This window comes from Crassostrea angulata, chromosome 9, assembly GCF_025612915.1.
Source record: "Crassostrea angulata isolate pt1a10 chromosome 9, ASM2561291v2, whole genome shotgun sequence".
NCBI classification, from domain to species: Eukaryota; Metazoa; Mollusca; class Bivalvia; order Ostreida; family Ostreidae; genus Magallana; species Magallana angulata.
The window spans coordinates 13,802,564-13,823,124 of record NC_069119.1 but is presented as its reverse complement, the minus strand read 5'-3'; the positions used below and the strand labels follow the sequence as shown (position 1 = coordinate 13,823,124).

Below are 20,561 nucleotides of genomic sequence, written 5' to 3'. Positions count from 1 at the left end.
GGCTATGTGAACACCTGCTCAGAAGAACCCTAAACACTAGCCTGCTTGGTTTCCTATTCATACCTATGGCATGGCGATATGTTATGGTAGTAAATGGCTACAGCTATGCTTTTTTACTCGTTTGGATTTTACTAAATGCTTTTATAATGGTAGACAGTTTTGAAACGCGAGATGTGAGTATATTTTATTTTAATTTTCTGTTGTTTAAAAGTGTGTGCAGAAAGACAATTATGAATTTCGGTTAGTTACATATATAAATATGTTTTCATACACGAATACAAACATTAACTTGAACAGAGAGTCAGTCATTGTGAATTTTTTCATTTTTTTATTTATAAATGATAACATAGATATGTGCTAGATTCTAAGAATTTGGAGTTTTTTGGAGCTTCAGTAATTAAAACAATCTGGAAATAATATCCGACAATTTTACAACGTTACTATGCATGAACACGAATATTACAAGCATTATTTACGTATGAAACGATAAAAGGGCCGGGCATATGTACGTGCATATACCTTACCATCCCCAAAGAAAAAACCTCATATCCATACAAATGTACATGTAAACCACCAACACCTTGCAGTACAGTAAAACATTTTATTTAGCGACAACTAAAATTCGCGATTAAACGGAGATAATCTGGCTCGCAACAACTATTTTCGCAATCACGCTTTGTGCACACTCTGTTGTGGTAGATATTAATTCGGCAAAGACTAGTTAGCGGCAAGAAATATTTGCGGCGACAAGGCTCTCGCGATCCTCGCGAATATATCTCGTACGCAAATAAAATTTGATGTGCAGTAGTCTCCGTAATTTATGCCCCGAATATTCAACAAGAACATTTCTATTCTTATACACTAATACTCTGACTATTGTATAATGATGGGGTGTCAGGGTTTGGGTCAGGGTCAAGGTCGGTGTTTGGGTCAGGGTCAGGGTCATAGTTTGGGTTTGGGTCAAGGCTAGAGTACGTACAGGTCTTCTTCTAACTTGATCGCAAAATAAGGCAAGACTATGTAGAGTTGAGTTATGTCGACATGGTTCATACTGAATATTTATCTCTTACATGTATATGATTATGAAATCGTATTCCATATTTCAAAACAATGCTGAATGCCTGACTTTTTATTTTGCTCTTAATAAACAGGGGTTAAAAAATAATAAGATTTTTCGCGTAGGTATAAACACTTTTTAACATTACAGCATCTCTTCTTCCTAATCCCTAGCTTATTTCGTAAACACGTGCAGGTACTTTGAAGAAACATTCACAGTATCTTGATTGATTTTGAATGAATTACTCCTCCATCTGTGCAAATTTATGACTCTAGAGTACATTAAAGATGTACCATCAAGTATATAATTGATTGTGAATTGCGTCTTGCAAAATACACTAGCTTATGAAATCTTACAATTTGGTCTTTTTTAACATTTTTAACAAATGTAATGATTTTTTTATTGAATGAAAATTTTAAAGGAGGCTGGATGATCAACAAATTAAGCATTAGACCTTCCTAACACTTTAAGATATTATTTGTTTAGCTATAAACTACTAAAGTAGCATTAAGTAAAGAAAAATTGGTCTATTTCACTTTTTAAAATTATGTTTTTTTCCTATATTTTCAAACAGGGATCTTCTTTTAAAGGAGATCAATACAGTCAAAAAATGGCCACGGCCATCGAGCCCTCTTATAAATAAATATTTTTCAAAGGTAAACGTTGATTTGATCTGTTTTCCTCCGATGAAATAGATATTGCTGATACCTCTTCACTCCGTGTCACTTGCTTGTCCCTTTTACATAAGATAGGTGTCCCCATGGGGATAATGGGTAAATGGTTGACTAAATTCTTCCATTTATCGCAAATAACTATCACTATCGTGATATGCGTGCTTATTAAACAAAATAAGTGATGACTTGGAATAATACAATGAATTGACTGATACTTTTTGGAAAATAAATATTTTCGGAGAGTTAATTAATCCAAAAAATTAATGTTTACCTAATTCATTTTTATAATTAAATAATTATTATGCACTGTGCATATAGAAAGTCATTTTTCAAAAATAAAATAATAAATCAGAAATATGTGCCATTAAAATTGATACATTGTAAGTTTGAATGAAAAGTATCATTCAGTCTTAGTTTCGTGAAGTGTAATAGTATAGGGTGTTAGAGATTGAATTCATAAACATCATGATATATCATGATTTCTCTCTTGCACATAAAACTGATATGGCCACTCCTAATAAAAGTTACCTGTGGACCAACATGTACATACAGCCTATTTAAAATTATTTTATTTAAAATAAAAATAATGACTTCATAAGCCTGGCTTGGTGTCATTGTCTTCAAAGAACTGTTGAAAGGGTATTAAAGGGGCTGGATTGTCATAACCGTTTTTCGACTATATTAATTGATCTCCATAAAAGAAGAACTTTGTATAAAGACATAGGGAAAGAATTACTTCTAAATTTCACAGCTAAATTATTTGAATTTGTTCTTTTCTTAATAATAGTTTATAGCTAAAATGTCATATTTAAACATTGCTAAAATATCTAAATTTGCTCCTTTCTTATGAATAGTTAATAGCTTAAAAATCATGTCTAAAAATTCAAGTTGGATCATGATGGCTAATTTGTAAATCACTTAGCTTCCTTACACATCTAATATTTGTTGCTAGTACGAGTTGTCAGTTTATTCAGATTTGGTTAAAAAAAAAAAGAAGAAGAAGTTACTTTTTCTGTATGTTGTTCAATATGGTGGAACACATTGTTCAGTGGTCAACAGTGGTAGGTCGCTGGTTCAAAATCTAAAATGTCTCAGTCCACCCAGCTGAAACTGGCTACCGGTATACGCTGGGAGTACTGCGATGGACAGGTGTCCATTCCAGGGGTGGGGGTGGGGGGGGTGGGTCAGTTACTCTCAACAACTTAGCACCACGGAAACTGGAGATCAGATACATGTATGTGTACCAGACTCGTGCGCCTTCATGGCTCGGAGAAGGCTTAACTTTAACTTCTTCAATGTGTGGTATATGGCAGGTATATGAAGTCTGTTGATGCACGCTTTTAAAAGCCATCATTATGTTCTGTTTTCTTATTCATATGTAACGACAAGATTGCACATTTGTCACATTAACTAGGCTTAAAAAAAATCAATATCAATGAACTACTTAGAGTACTTTCCAGAGCATTTTTCGCTGACACGTAAAATGTAATTTTAATAAGCAAAGTTCATCGAGAAAAGAGTGGCTAGGCTACAGGGGCAATATGAATTTAACTAATTAATTTTTCTTTTATTAAAAAACTCAATGACTATCCCCATGTACAGTAATATCAGCAGAGACCGACTTTCAGTATTTTCAGTTCTTTGATTTAATAAACTTCGTAAAAAAATTAAATCCAATACTAGTATTTGTTGATGAATTAAAAACCCCCACAAATTAAAACAAAAACGAAGCAAACTCGACAGAAAATGGTTAAAAAAAAACGATGATTAAAGGAAAGCCTTGTAATTGAGGTCTGTCCGTGCAGTCTGCAGTCTGGATTGAAACTGATGCATTTGGCACTCCCAATAGCAAAGATAAACAACCAAATTTAGAAAACATTTTTATTCTTTCATTCGCGATACACTTTCATGTCATTTCCTCTTGTCCACAAGCGCAATAAGATAACACATTATGTAACATTATATGACATTGGTCGGATTTGTTTTTTAAAGAGAATGATTGCATGTTGTATGGCTATCGCGATTTGGATTGTACGCATGTCAGATTGGGAATATATATAGGGTAGATATTGTATGACATTCAAATTTAGTTATAAATAAACTGTTCTTAACAAAATTGTCACATAAGATAATTATATATTGTCATGATATTCAGATAAGGTAGAAGAAAAAAAAACCCAGACATAAAACATTTGAATCTGAAAGAGAAAAAAGAAATAAATTTGAATTTCCAAAATAGTGAATTTTTGTTTATGCAAAACGAAACCAAATATCAAAAAATAATTGGATAGTTGTTTGGTGTCGCTGTTAGTTAAGATTCCAAACTTTAATGAATGACAGCTGCTTTTAAGTCAACTCCCCATATTAGTAAAACCTTAAGGCCTTATTGCCCGAAGGATTTCCTGTAAGGATTCGTCGCTGTCACATTATTTTCAAAGGATTAATTATCCCGCCTTCATGCAAACATTCAGGAGACCAGACTTATTGCAGTTTGGGAGATACTTTGACTTGAAGCCTCTCTTACGCTAATAATATGTTTTTTGACTGCTTCTTCCCACGACCAAGGGGATTTTCTTAATGAAGGTTTATCGAATATCGATTCTAGACCATTTCTTGTGTGAACAGCTAGACTGACATTAGATTAATCCTTAAATATTAATTAGAACATTATCTTCGGGCTTGAAGGACAATGAAGGTTTTGTATTTGATACAAAGAATGTGTTACTCATACTGAATCCATTCCGATTTCGGATTTAGCTTTAGCAATGTTCTGTGAGAATAAAATAAAAAAGTTTTTACTAATTCAAAAATATATATATTTTTTAATTTTCATATAACACCATAATAACACAAAATTGAACGTATGTACGCAATATCATTATTTAAAGTGGTCCTTCTTCAACTGTAAGTTACATTAATATTATGTTTTTGATCTTTCAAACTTTATTTCCCCTTTGCTGAGATTTCACGTTATTTACATAACATGTCACCATCTTCGCTAGCCAAGTGTTTCTGATCCGCTTCGCTCCTGTTGATGGTGTGTGTGTGGGGGCAGAGGGGAGGGGGTACCTCACCCCACTCTTGGTTCCGTGCATTTTACAAATACGATTAGAAAACATGAAGGCATATATTCATAGAAAAGAAAACTAAACGTAATTAGAAAAGTAAGCAAATTGTATATTAAAGAATTAAAGATTAAATAGCATACATTATTAACACTGTAAGCTGTTTTATACTCGTCTGATTATTTTACATAAGGATGTGAAAGATTGAGGGGTATTCGTTTCTTGAATTATAGAAAATGAGAGAGAAAAGTTATAATAACTCAATAAATAAAGATTGAATGTTGTTAAAATGATTGGATTTCCGTTCCTAATTGAAAATTGCGATACCCATCTGACATATTAAAAAGCAATCTAATTTCATGAACAATTATTTGTGGGTTTTTTTAATTTTTACATTTTAAAATAAATCTGTCCGCGGACACTAAACATTGAAAATACTTGGAATGGCCTTATAATGCTTTCAAAGATTTGTTTTAGAACAACGAATTTCTAGATTTTTTGTTAGTATTCCTGCGATTAACAGCAATAGACAATGAGACATGTATTTTTTAAAAGATTGATTTTATTACAAATTTCCCTTAGGAAATTACAGTTTTCTGAGGAGGAGTTTTCCGTACAATTAGGGTACCCTTTTGGAAGCCGCCCGCCCGCCATTTTCACCATTTCAATAACCGTATTTTTCCTTTGGAAAACCCGGTTAAATAGAGACCAAAGTCACGGTAGTAGGTAATGGCACGATATGGAGTTCTTACATGTACTTATTGGGTCTTTCACTGATGACTTATTGTGTATGCAAATACCGATATTACCATGACATCAACCAGCACAATGTGACCAATGACTGAAAACTTTGGATTTTAGTTATTATAAGAAATTAAAAAGACTGTAGATAGCGCAAGATTGACTGTTAGAACATTTCTTCTTCAAATAGACATCGATAAACACATATCGTATATCCTATACGAAGTAGGTACTGTTTGGGTTTAAACAATATATGGTCTCTTTTAGCATCAGCTAACTATTTTGCATAAATCCGTCGGGTTTTTTAAAATATGTATAAGCATGTAAGGCTGAAGTAACAGCATGTATTGTTGAAGTATAAGAATGTAATGTTAAATTATAAGCATTTAATGTTAAAGTATCAGTATGTAATGTTAAAGCATGTAATGTTAAAGTATCAGCAAGTAATGCTATAATCTGTCCCAAGTTATTGCTTCCATCACTTTTTGATGATTTTTAATAAGATTACACATATCTGTGTGAAAGAAATACAGTTGAAATCGTTAAAAGGGAATACATCCAAGATATCTTCATTGAACAATTATCCCTTTCCACTTAGAAAAATTCACAGGAACGAAAACAGATTCCTTAAGGGGATTTATGATGGGGAATGTTTCATCTTTTCTCCATTCTGAATACACTCGGAATACATTGCGCAATTTTTTAACGTTATCATCCGGGCTTAGTAATGGCTGTTGCAATGCAAAATCTCCGTAGACTTTAAATATAGGGATGTGTATTGAAACCTGAAGCTGTAGAGGGGGCGTTTCAAAATAGATAATCTGGACATTTTTTATATTAGTGGATGAACGTAGTTTGAGCACAAAGGTATTTACTATTATTGAAATATCAAGCAAAAAGTGGTGGAAGCAAAAACTCGGGACGGAGTATAGAGTATCGGCACTTAATGTTAAAGTATCAGTATGTATTGTTATACTTTCATGTTAAATACTGAAATCTGATTGGTTAAGACGCAGTTAATAATATTTTCTATTACCCTCAGCGTTAGTAACGCACTTAGCAACGGGTAATATTAAAAAATGTTACATGCGCGAAAATTATACGCGTACGGTTCGCTGTAGAATTCACGTTATTCCTAAATAAAAGCAGTAAAATTTTCTTAAAAATTAAGACATTCAGTATAACAAAATAAATAGTGCCTGTTTGGGAGGATAACAGTTGAAATTGACACCCCTCGAAAACCATTGTCAACCGACGCGAAGCGGAGGTTGACAATGGTTTTCGAGGGGTGTCAATTTCAACTGTTACCCTCCCAAACAGGCACTATTTATATAATGTTAAACCATATAATGTTAAAGTATCAGCATGTAATGCCAAAGTATCAGCATATAGTGCTAAAGTATCAGCATATTATGAGGATTATCTACTTAAGGAAGGAGTCTTCTCGTAATCAAACATACTTCTTATAATAAGAAATTCATGAAATTTTGACACAGTCAAACGGATCATATAACCAAATGACTCTATCAGTTTAATCAAATTTGACCCTTGTTTTTGCATAAAGGTCAGGTCAAGGTCACTACCTTTTTCCTCAACATAAAGGATGATAAAAATAAGTGTAGCTCTTTGTAGTTCTGTAGACATTTGTTTAAGATTTGAAGATTCTATTCTTCAATGAAATGATAGAATATCAGAATGTCTATCAGCTTATACTACTAAATTGGAATAAATATTTATACTAAAATTGATATTGCTAAGCCCGCATTTCCTCTAATTTTCTTCAATTTTGAAGAAATTTTGATTATTTTTTAATGCTTCCAATAATAAAATATTTCTGATTTTTATGTGTTATGAAGACTTTATACAAAGATATACATTGACAGAAAATATAATATATTGACCATTTAATAAGAGAGAAAAACTGATTTTAGTGATTTTTTCATAAAAGTCAATGTATAGATTGGGCGCTTTAAAAAGCTTATAAAAATATAATTTGATAGGCAAACCATATTTTTAAAACATATTCTGAAACACAAGTATCATATCAGTAGTTCACATTAGTAAAAAAATCCAACATTAATGTTATTGTTTTTAAAAATGCTAAAACAGACTCATTAATCTGCAGCAATTCTGAATTGCGAAACATGTGATATTTTCCTACGCCAATATTACGCCAAAAATATAGTCCTTGTTAGATTCTAAACATTGATGCCCTTTTCTATGCCAAGATGTATGATAGTAAGAAAGAAAGAAAATTTAATTTCCTTTCATCTTGATTTAATGAACAATTAATCAAATTTACGTTTGACAAGTCGAAAACCAGAAAAGACTCCTTCCTTAAGGCAGTTGTGTAGTTCCATAGTTCACCGCTACGATCCGCTTTCCCTAAAATATGAAATTGTCGTTCAAATTACAACACCTGGCTAATAGCAACGTATGCGTTAATATAATATATTATTATACTTTCATGTTAAATACTGAAATCTGATTGGTTTAGACGCAGTTGGTAATCCGTTCTAATACCCTTAGTGTTAGCAACACACCTGGCAACGGGTAACACACCGAATCGTTACATGCGCTTAAATTATGCGCGTACGGTTCGCCGTATAATTCACTTCATTTCTATATAAAAGCAGTAGAATTTTCTTTAAAATTAAGACATTCAGTATAATAAAATAAATAGTGCCTATTTGGGAGGGAAACTGTTGAAATTGACACTCCACGAAAACTATTGTCAACCTCCGCTTCGCGTCGGTTGACAATGGTTGTCTCGGGGTGTCAATTTCAACAGTTACCCTCCCAAACAGGCACTATTTATATAATGTTTCGAAGTAACTCCGCAGCGATTTTTTCTACTGCTGAATCAGGTCCGAATGTCGGACCTTTTTTCGATGCAATTGTTGCATTTTCCCCCAATTGAATCTGTACTTTGCCACATTTTTAGTTGTTTATCCATGAAAACAATTGTACTATATTTTACAGTTGACCACAACTTTGATGATTTTTCTCGATTCAAAAGCCGCAGGTGTCTTCGAAAAAACTGAGAATAATTATAACTAAAAAGTTTATAATTTATCAAGACTCAGTGTCATCCAAACCGCCATTGGTTACTAGTACTTTGATTGGTTCGAGACGGTAACTTTACAATTTAAATCTAGGGGGAGAGTGTGGAACTCTTTACTATCCTCTCTCTCTCTCTCTCTCTCTCTCTCTCTCTCTCTCTCTCTCTCTCTCTCTCATTTATATTGTATATTATAGGCCTATTCACGCATGGGGATTTCATCACCTATATTCAGAATTCTATTCTGAAATCAACATAGGACCAGTGTATCAGATAAACTGTTCGAATATTGAACAGTATTACGGTTCGTCTCCAATCAAAATAAAGGGGTCAAAAGACAATAAAAAAAAACAGTACTAAGAAAAACATGACTGACCCTTAGGGTCTACCACGTGCACATTTACAAAATGAATACCAGTAGTACCAATAACAACCTACCAATAATCTGATATCAAAGAGCGGTAGCATAGCAGAACAGCTGATTTTAATCAGATTGAACCTACATGCACCCTTAAAAATGGTTCATGGTATTTATACAAAAATTGAGGTAACAAATCGAATTGTAAAGTGGGTTCCAACTCGCAAATTCCATGATATCAAGGAATCGTTAGAAATACAGATGGACAAGAAAATCGACTTATTTAGGTTGTTATTTAGCATTAAAATATTAATGAGTAACTATGTCTGTGTCTAATTAAGGCTCAGATAATCAGTCTGTGACTAATTAAGGATTAGATAATCAGAAGACTCAAAAGGTTAGCTCAAATGTTACATAATATAAAGTACAAGAATATGTTCGAATGTCAATAAGTACTTGGCCTGAAAACAAGAATGCGATGACCTGGGGTGAATCGAAGATATGTTGAAAGTTTAATTAAAGGAGTTTGAAGCCCATGAGGATTCTTGATTGTAAATCAATAAGTATTGCTCCTTTGAGGTAAAACAATTGTTTAATTTGCCAAATGCACAAAAAGAGACAAAAAATTGAAAGCACTAGATTCACCAGTTTTTGAAGATGATGATAACGATGGATAAGGTTAATAAGAATCATTTTTTATATGATCCATGTATATATTAATACAACATGTTCGTGCTCACTAATACTTTTATTTTGGGTACAAAACACATTTTGTTTATATTACATGTATTCTGGTATTTAATATATTTTTCGAACTTGAGCCATATGTGTTCATTTGATATCATTATGTTTCTAATCTCATATCAATATTTATTATAACTGTAAGTATGTAGGTATTTATGTAGCAATAAGCCACCGATATAAATGGTATGCCTGTAACGATAAAATTCTTATTGTGTTTTATTAATTTTATTTTGATGGTGATGGAAAGAGTATATATATCTTGTGCTATGTTAATTTATAAGCACTACAAATCAAAACAGTTACCGTCCTCGGTTTTGAATTACTATTCATTTTGCAAATTGTCATTTCTATCACTTAGTAAGGATCAAATAATGATTAATACAGTACTGTGGGTACACCTGGAAGAGTTTTTGGTGAACATGTTATGATTCATTTTGGTGAGCTAGCACGTTAAACCTAATTGCTTCCTCAAGCCAACCTGTATTCTTGGATTACGAAACCCGGGTGTTAGTTTGGTTTAGTTTTCAAACCAATACAACTAAATTACATAATTATGTGCATTCTAGCAACATTTCTGCAATTCTAATTGCTTGAAAACAAACAAAAAATACCAAAGAAGCAAAATCACCAACTTTGAACGATCGAACAATTACTTTAGCTTAAAGTCTTTGTTCACAGAATCATGATGGAACCACGGAAATCTAAATTACGACAAACACCACTTTCTGAGAGCATGGCATAATGAACTGCAGTCACCAGTTGGTATTACATGTCATAGCTGCATGCATCACGATATACGCCAGCAAAGTCGTGTTCATTGAAAATTTTTATTTCCTAAATATACCTCATAAAGAGATTTCATTCAATGAAAACGTCAAAAAGCGATAAACATAAACTAATCAGTTTTAAATAATGTTTTTAATGCATGCAATAAAATATAGAAAAATATTACTTGTACTTAAATATTAATAAAAATCTAGCTCATCAACTTCCCCATAAAAAATTCTTTTGAAACTCCTCATCTCGGTTGTTTTTCAATATACATGTAATTGTTTACTGCTACTTGTTTCCGAACTCTGAGGGTTTTATGTCTTTGGTCATGAACTGAAACAGCTATCGATATAATTTAAAACAAGTTCACTCTCATTATATCTGCTAGGAATGTTCAATGCGAAAACTCACCACAATACTGCGTAAAGGTGCAAACCCACGATAAGACTAAGTTTATTGAATTATCGACTGCTTAATTCCAATTACAGTGACAATTAATCTGATTTATCTTAACCTTGATCAATATTTCGTTTCCCTTCGAAATAATCTAAACGGAATCGGCAAACTGCTGTGTTATGCGATGCGTTAACACCGAACATTATTTGACCAATTTACCAATCGTTTTCGCGCATTCAGCATCTATGATACCGCGCCAAGCGAAGGATTAAATAAGCTTCAGAGTGGGAGAAGTGGAGATGTTGACTCTCCGTGTTAAAAACTTTTGACTTTTGATGAAATACTGTTCACATGGTATAATTGACATATAATGGTTGTAAGATAAACAATAAGAATCAAACAAAGGGTGGCATTAAGACATTAGGACATGGATTTTACAGTAAGGACACCTGTCACTGTCCCCGAGAATTATTCTGAGCACGGATATTCATCAAATAATGTGAGTGAATTTTTGACTCGAATAATTTTTAATAACCTTGTGTTTATGCATGTAGTTATAAAATGAACTTATCAAATTAAGACCTTAAAATAAACCTTAATGTTTTTTGAATGTGGTTTTTTTCAGCAGAAATTTCTTTCTGTCTTTCTTTCTTTCTTTCTCTCTCTCTGTCCCTCTCTCTTAAATAATTGTATGAATTTAAGTTTATAGAAAGAATGAAAAGAATCAAAAGCCATATAAAGTACACATGTACCTTAGAATCGTGAATGTATAAGCATTTTGCGTAAACAAATTCAAAATGTTTACATAGCAACCGAACTGAAGTATCCAAAATATATACATTGAATAAAGATTTGTAATTTTACCTTCCGTTGCTATTGTTACAGCAATTACAATGAACAAAGGCGAGCCAGGTTTTTTTTTAACTGCAGATTTGAAATAATGCTCATAAATTCTACGTCCACGCATTTTCGCAATTTTAAAGATGTTCATGCTTGTAGTTTTATTAAGGGACTGTATATAGTTATCGATTTGTATGAAAACAAGATTTGATTTCCTGAATGATAATGTCCCCGCTTTCCTCAAGCTTTTTAAATCCTTTTATATTCAGTGGGCGTTAGGTGCGAATTAAAACATACCTACTGAGTTATTACAAGCATCTGGTAAATATTTTTAGAAAAAATAAAATGGTTTCCTTTTGTGATTCATGCGGGATATGAAGAAGTGAATTCGCCGAATACTGGTTACTATACATGTACATGCAATCTTCATTAATATGATTGTATATTATATTAATATGATTGTATATCATATATATGATTATGTTTAATTCTGAGGTAAAAGGTCATTCATGTACATGTACATCTACGTGATACAATGTACACATTTAGTGGTTGAAGGCAATAAGTCCAGGCTTTCTACTATATATACATCATAACACTTTTGCAATTAAGTTCTCTTCTGCAGATGTCTTCATATAAAAGCAGGGGGCTAGAATCGGTGGAATCTGTGAAAATTTTAAGGCTTTCACGTTTTCGTTGGAAACACATGCATAGTCCATGTATTACAGTCCTTTTTTAAAGGACAGCAACTTGTTTTTCTTATCAAAGGGTCATGAGCAACCTTTATATTGACATAGGGGAGGAAATCGTGCAAAAATCCGGATTGCAAAACAATTGCCCAATTGCTTATCCAAAACAAGTAAACCGCTTAATTCGATTGAAATCGCATGCTAACATCTAAATTGCCAATTTGTTACCGCAAAGTGGCTTTTATGAAAGGGAGCATCACACTTAATAGCATGACGTTTTGTTAAGAATCAAAGACCGGTTTTGAAATCAGACAGACCGCTAGAAGATACGGGAATGCAAGGATGATGTATAAGAGGGGTAGCGCTTAGTACAGAATTGATAGCATTATCTCACGTAAAGAAGATATGGAATATGGCCATTTTTATGCATTGAACTTTTATATATCAGCTGATTCAATATATTTGAACATCATATCTTATGTTTTGGAATATCAGAGAGCATCAAAACTCGGAACTCTTTTCTGTCATAGTATTTAATTTAAGTACACTGTGTGGTTATTTTGATCTTTAACGTTATTGTTTTTAGTCGTGTTATTTGTTCGATGGTAATGCCTATTTTTAGACTACGTGTAATAAAGAGAGTGTTCTATATAGATATGGGAAAATTTTCAAATTTTAAAGCTTGATTTGATCGAACATTTCGCTACTATATAATAGCTCATGACTCAAAAAAAAATATCATATATAAATATTTAAGATGGATGTGATGGTTCATTTGTTGACAACCTAGCCTTTTGAGCTACTTACTTCTTTCTTTTCACGGCAAAATTATACGATTAACCAAATTATCTCTAAGTTGAGTATCTCCTGGCAAAATTATACGATTAACCAATTAAGTATCTCCTGTTGAAATATTCTACTTTAAGTTTATTTTAATAGAGGAACAACATAATTTGTTTTGACTTAATTTCGAATTGTAATACACTTTTTACAAATAATTGTTGTGAACTTCCAATAAATTAATCCTTTACAATAAAATACACTGGATTTTTATTTAGATATAATTCCTTTTTATCGCTACTTCAAATTCATAAGGTAAATCCAAATAGGTTAAATATCTTGATTTATCTAAGTGATGTTTGCTCATACTGCGTCGTTCACAAAATATAATTAGATGCCTCGATATCACGCTTATATTAAATGAGTATTGAATTTCATCTGATGCCCTCGGCGATTAAATAAATCGCGATATGTACGTACGAAGGTTCATTGATATACCTACCGGAAGTGGTATATCTGTACATTCATGGACTCTTAAAACTGATCGATAAATACGGCACCGTTTCATGTATATCAGAACAGCTCTATGGTCGTCGACCCGATTTTCCCGTATACAGAGATACAGTTCCTTCTGCTTAAGCTACACTATCAAATCTGTCGTTTTATTTCCGGGAAAAAAATTCCTGAATAATTCGACAACAGCCCCTACCCCTTGTTTGCTTCGAAAACGTGTTTCGGCTTTCCATTTCAGATTTGGGGAGGGGGTCGATGCAAACAGAGAACTGAATATGTTCTGTGTACATATTGTACGTAGTGTGAAGTTTCTGTGATTTGTAAACCATCATCTTTTTCATTCACTCGTACACAGCTGGTTTATATCAGTTAAGTTAACCCTCACTAATCTTTTACATCTCTCTCTCTCTCTCTCTCTCTCTCTCTCTCTCTCTCTCTCTCTCTCTCTCTCTCTTTCGTTAGTGTTTTGATTGGGGAATATGAATGTATGAATTTGAAAAAGTATAAATATGTTCATTCATTTAGTGACCATTAAACATTATCATCTCAGCGCGGATCCAGAAAATTTTTCCGGGGATGGGGGTTATTTGAGTTTGCTGGGGGGGGATTCTGAGGCATAGTTTTGGCAATTCAATAATGTAAATATAAAGAAATTTGAATTGACAGGTGGGGGGTTGTTTAGACCTTCTCTTGACCCTCCTTTAGATCCGCGCATGTCTTATGACCACTAGACATGCATGTAGTCGTAACTATACAAAATATATCCAAGGCCAGCGCTATCATTTATTACAAGAAGCTGTCACATCTACAAAACTACAACATATTTCTGACAAACGCAAACCAATCCGATAAAAGTAAGCAATACAGGAAAGATATAAACCGACGGAAATCGAGTAAAAAAAAAATGATTTTATCTTTTATTAACGACGTAAGCGTGCCATTTGATACGCCCGCCAAACATGCTTAGTACAAGCATTATCTAGCGCCATTAATAACGCCGGCTACTTGAGCAAGAGCTGTACTTGCATGCAAGAGCCAACAAGATCAAATTTATTTGGACAGCGTTTCTATCATCTTTGAATAACAACGTGACAGCGAATTCAATGAAAAGTCCTTTTTTTCTAGAAGATATGAATGAGATGTCTAATTGGCAGGTTTTGGTCGTTTGATAACAGTTATATATTTATGTAAATCTGTATTTTCTTTTTGTGTTCTTTTCTGGTGGTATATATAACAAATAATTCAGGTAAAATCGTGGTTTGCCAATTCTAGTGCATTATGGACGGTTTTTTTTAAGAATCGTATTTTGCTTCAAAATATGCAATAACATGTATTGTGAAAAGTCCGCATGTATATTAGTACTTTTATTGTCATATATATATATTTTTAAAAGAATGTATTTCATGAGAAGAATGGAATATTAAACGTTTTTCTACCAGATGATAATACGGAACATTGTTTCAATTGATTTGAGCCTTTCTTTATTATTTCAAAATAAACGTTACTGAAGAGAGTTTAGAAACTATTATCATCATGCGCGGATCCAGAAATTTTTTCCAGGGGGGGTCCGAAGGATAATTGTGTTTGCCGGGGGGGGGGGGGGGGGGTCCGAGGCATATTTTCGCGATAATTTTACTATGTAAATTTAATAAATTTTCATTTTCCAGGGGGGGTCGGGACCCCCCCCCCCCCGACCCCCCTCTAGATCCGCGCATGATCATTTAAAAATTCAAATTATGAAAATGAACAGTTTTACTATAATATTTGAAGTTGAATTAAATGTACGCTACAGTGTTAATATGGATTATGAATACATTTCGATGAGGATGAATTGTGTGATAATAGGTACTCTTAAAATCAAAAGGGAAATGACGTCAAAAACTATAGAGAAATGTCCGTGATTTTTGTTTAATTTTCATGAAAGTACAATTCAAATGAAAATGATCTTCAGCTTTCTACATTATTTGTACTGTAACAAAAGAATAGTTCCATTTTATTGCATGGCACGGTTATTATTGAAGTCACAATGAAAACGCTTACGTCATTGACTTGTTGGAAATCTTTACTTTGCTTTGTTCAACATCCATCCACTCAAAAGCCTTTGTCTGTAACACGCCTTTTTAAGATGTTTTACATTTGTGGCGTCAAGTATTTTCCTCTGGAGTTTTTTTTTTTTTTTTAGATTTCTATATTTTGAAAAACCGATTAAATCGACACCTCTTCTAATACATGTAAATAGAAATGCCGGTACAATGATTTAATTTTGAAAAATGAGCAGGCGTTATAGCATTGTTAAAATTGTTTTATGATTACATCCCCTTATATTAGATAATTGCACTTGAATTTTATTATATTACCAAGCTAGACAATTTGATAAAAATTTTATAAAGAGTATTGCTATATTTAGGTATGAATTTCAATACATGTTAAACTTTCTTTATTGTACATACGGAAAAAGTTATTAAAGATGTTTTTATTTAAACTAGACATTGCTCTTAAAGGCTATTTGTAAGGTTAAAAATAGTTTGATTTAGTCGAAAATTTGAAGGAAACAAATTAAAACCTGAGACTGCTATGGAATCTATCAGAAAAATAGCAAACTTGAGCAGTTTGTCAATAACAAATGCACTAGTGCAGCGAAGTTCTATAGGCTTCAACCGTTACACCTTTTTGTTTCCGAACAGAAATAAAACTGCGATTTTCTCTTTTTTTATCGATAGCTTTTGAACAAAACAGAAATACTTTCGTCTAGACAGTAAATCAAAAGAAGAGAAAGGTGCCATTCATTTTCACAATTATATTGAAAAGGAGTCGGATGTACCCAATGTTACATAAAAAGTGTTTTGTTCTGAATAATTGCAAATTTCTTCAGGAGAAAGGTTTTCTAAAAAAAAAAAATACCATGCATTTTAGTTTTCCTAATACGCATATTACCATATACCGTAAATTCTATTTTATAGCTAAGTATACCTTTTAAACAAAATATAAAATAATGATAAATACCGGTAGTATTGAGAATATTTGTTTTCACATGCACCCTAAGTCTTATCATTCCACAACATAAGACTATATTATTTACATATCAACTTATTTTAACTTTTAATTGTGAAAAAAAATAAGTTTTATTTTTCAACAGGAAAAATCTTCAGTGCGTTTGTGCGCTCTCTCTCTCTCTCTCTCTCTCTCTCTCTCTCTCTCTCTCTCTCCTCTCTCTCTCTCTCTCTCTCTCTCTCTCTCTCTCTCTCTGTGGTGGTTTGTCGGGAAAAAAGGCACCATTTCAAGAACTGAATGATTTATTTTCCTTGTCTCAATGTATTCCACATTTAGTTCTTGGGCTTTGAATTAGTTTTTTTTTTTCATTACAAATATCAATTCCCTTCTTCTTTGGAAAGCGTTGCTTTCAACGTCAGTAACCATCAAAATAAACAAACAAAACCTTTCTGTATCCTTTGTAATGAAAATAACTCCTCGCAAACAGGGTGTCAAGCAGATCAGATAAAACAGCACAAAATAGAAAGGGTTTGTGCTAAATAGATCTCGTTTTTCTTAGGGCAATGCGGTACATGTCACATAATAAAATGACGATTGTTATAGTTTCGATCAATTTAATGTTTATTTTAAAAAGTTTGAATCGCATAATTATTAGAAAAAAGATGAAAATAGTATATATTTTTTCTGAAAACGCATTCATTGAATAGTAAATAAATTTTTCTGTAACTGTCTGCTTTATTGAAGTCGAAGAATTTGACAGATTTATAGATTGATTGCTGTATCCTTTCCATGTTGCAATTTTGCAAGGGTTGTGACGTTTTCCTGCCACCTGCATGTGACATGGATTCGAAATTAACAAGAGATCGTTTGTCATGCAACTGACATTGATGTCTGTCTGATATAGAGATGTCTAAATAGGTTGTGCAACTGACAAGAAACCGGAAACTCGTTCTGATAAGAATGCATGTATGTTTCCTTTCTTTAACAGATATCAAAACTAATGGATTTAAAGGATGCTTTATTTTTCATTAAGAAGCATTAGCTTGCATATGACAAAGCCGGTTTAATGGTGGATTTATTTTCAGTACTAAGATCTGCCTAGAAATTTAAGATACAATGTTTTTAGCTATTAGCTAGAATTTAGTTAAGCAAAACTTCCAATTTTTTAGCTTCTGAAATTTGATTATTTTCCTATATACATGTATATTTATAGAGCTATTCTGCTCAAAGAGATTTATTCATTTAAAAAATTGCCATAACCATCCAGCCCTTTTAATTCCCTGTGAACGAATGCTGTCTTTCATGATGATGGCAAGAAACAATGCATTGCGTTCAGCTAAATGTTAGAAAGCGTCGAAGATACAGAAAACGCCATTGTATTTTTGATGCAACAGATTATAGAAACTGTGTAATACGCAATGTCTTTTTGATGCAATAAATTATAGAAACTTTGTAACTAAGATTCGTATTTTCGTTAAACATTAAATATTTTAATTATCATATAATAATTATATCTAATTTGACAAAATATCAAGTAATACATTTAATATGTATTGTGTAAATTATTATATTTCTGTAAAGATATCCGTATTATCCTAAATAGAAAATAAATGCAGTGTCATGGTATTAATCTTTTTTTCTCAATGTCCGCCATTTTTGCGTGTGGTCAACTTCGCTGTTAATATCTTTGTGAGAAAGCAGCACATGTCGCGTACTAATGAAGACTATCGTACGAGATAAAATTATCTCAAATCCGATTCTTCTCTGTAACGATCGATCAAGCTCAAAGACCGCTCAAAGACCGCTAACAGACCTTAAATGGCTCCTCCATCCAGCCGTGGTGTTTGAACGCATCCCCTGCACTTGTTGGTATACAGTTCATCCCTAAGAAAGTCAAGAGCACGTGACCTCGAGTATTCCCCTTCATTACCCCGATAGTAAATATCCCGTCCTTTGATCCAGTGGAGATCCATTCTGTCAACAATGGGATTCTGCTGGTGTCTTTACTGCACCCTTCGCTTTATTGCAATGTGCAAGCGGTACTTTATTCTTGCACATCTGGGATCGAAATAATTTCGGTTTGATAGTCATTTTTTTTATTGGTTTATTGGTTTTGCTCCTAACTGAGACACTATCTGTCAGATTCATGTATGAATATTCTCGTCCCGCCTGACCATAAGGATTGTCACTATCAAAACCTCTTATTCTACATATTTTGTCCGGAACAAAGCGGCTTGAGAAATAGACTCTGAAAAATGTCGGTAAGTTAAAACTTTGCGACTATTATTTTTTTAAATCTGCATGATATCAACGATTCGAGATCTGTAAGAAGGCCAATTAATTATAGCAACGGTTGAATATTTTCGGCAATGTTTTTTTTATGATAGGACATGTTTTCTATTACCCAGATAAAAAGAATGGTTTCTGTAGCGAAGAAGGGGTTTTTGATCAAATATTCCATTATTTTTTTCTTTGAACGGGGAATGTCAAATGCATCAATTTAAAAAAAAAAAGATTGGCAAATGTTTTTTTACGATTTCTTGGATATTGGCGTTATTGCAATACAATATTGTAGTACATTTTAGTACAATTACAACAAAAAATTAAATCACAAAAAAGGATCGAACAAACAGTTATTAATTGTATACTCTATAATATGAAGTATCTATAATTTTGCAAAAGCGTTGAATACCTAGAATTTAATTGCAATTTGATTTTAAATTCCTCTAATTAATTAGATTTTATTTGGTGCAATTATGTTAGGATAAGTATACACCAACAAGAAATTGATATTTTTAGACTAGGGTACTTACATGCAGTATAAATAGATGTTTCAATTTGCTTTGAATTGCATAAACATGTCATGTAACAACTACTAAGTAACAGATGAATACAAATGCCACTTACTTGATAGAGGCATAAAAGTATTTCCTTAATCGTAATCATTGTAAGACAATCAAGCGTTTATCAACACTTCGGTGATTGTTTGTTGTATGTACTTTAGTGTAATTGTTAATTTCAACTGTGTGTTATGAAACAGTTATGTTGTAAAAATGTGCACTTTTTGAAGAAAAAAAAATTCTGCCATGAAATTTTTAAATAGCTACGTGAAATGCTTCCGACAGATCCATTTATCAAAGTTTAATTTCGTTTTGTAGGAAGGAATGCATCTAATATTTTTCTCTCTCAAGAAGAATGATAAACTTTAGAGCTAAACCTTGACATACATCTATAAATTGATCAATACTTTGAAATGGGATGGACTTGATAGATAAGATCTGTTATTATACTATTTTTTCAAAGAACACACATTTATCAGAACAAAAATGCTTTGCTTGCACCTAGGACTCTAAGATCAATAAACGGTGGGGAAATATTTAAAAACGCATATCAGCATCAAGATTTAGCTATGTTTTGACCTGTGTATGAAAGTGCAGTGTAAATGTAACAATATACTAATCTTGGAACTTAAGGGAGGGGGAGGTGATTTGCTTTTATGTGGGTGTGTGTTTAGGTGGGGGGGGGGGGGGGGGGCTCGAGGAGGTGGAGGTCGTTCTCTTATAATGTTTTGAAATCTTCCTTAAAGCTTGTAGTTTCTGAAAAATGTTCGATTCTCTGAGATGCCTACTTTTAATACACAGTATTGTGACCGTTTTCATGACCTTCATGATGAACCAACAAAATGGCAATTTCTTTTCGAATCACGTCTGTAAGATAAAACTACATGTAACGCATTTCGAGCACTCTCTTTTCCGATCAGAATTCTATGCACTTTTTCGCCACCGTGCCCTATCTGTAGTAATAGGGCTTCATTTTGATGTCAGTCAAGAACGCCACTTCAAAAACAAAACTTCACGTAAATGAAAAATTGAGGTTTATTA

General features: G+C 32.8%; 1 protein-coding gene across 3 annotated transcripts in view; it reads left to right on the top strand.

The window, feature by feature from the left end:
- The first annotated feature begins 1 nt into the window (after position 1).
- Positions 2–20,561, top strand: part of LOC128164085 (secretin receptor-like) — a 41,456-nt gene continuing 20,896 nt past the window's right edge. The window contains exon 1 of one of the 3 annotated variants that reach the window (XM_052827812.1): positions 2–173. In XM_052827812.1, the coding sequence (XP_052683772.1) occupies positions 66–173 (108 nt within the window). In that variant the 5' untranslated portion in view covers positions 2–65. Of the gene's footprint in view, positions 174–11,099; positions 11,367–18,645; positions 18,942–20,561 lie in introns of those variants that run through there. The other 2 variants (XM_052827814.1, XM_052827815.1) reach the window with 2 other exon arrangements.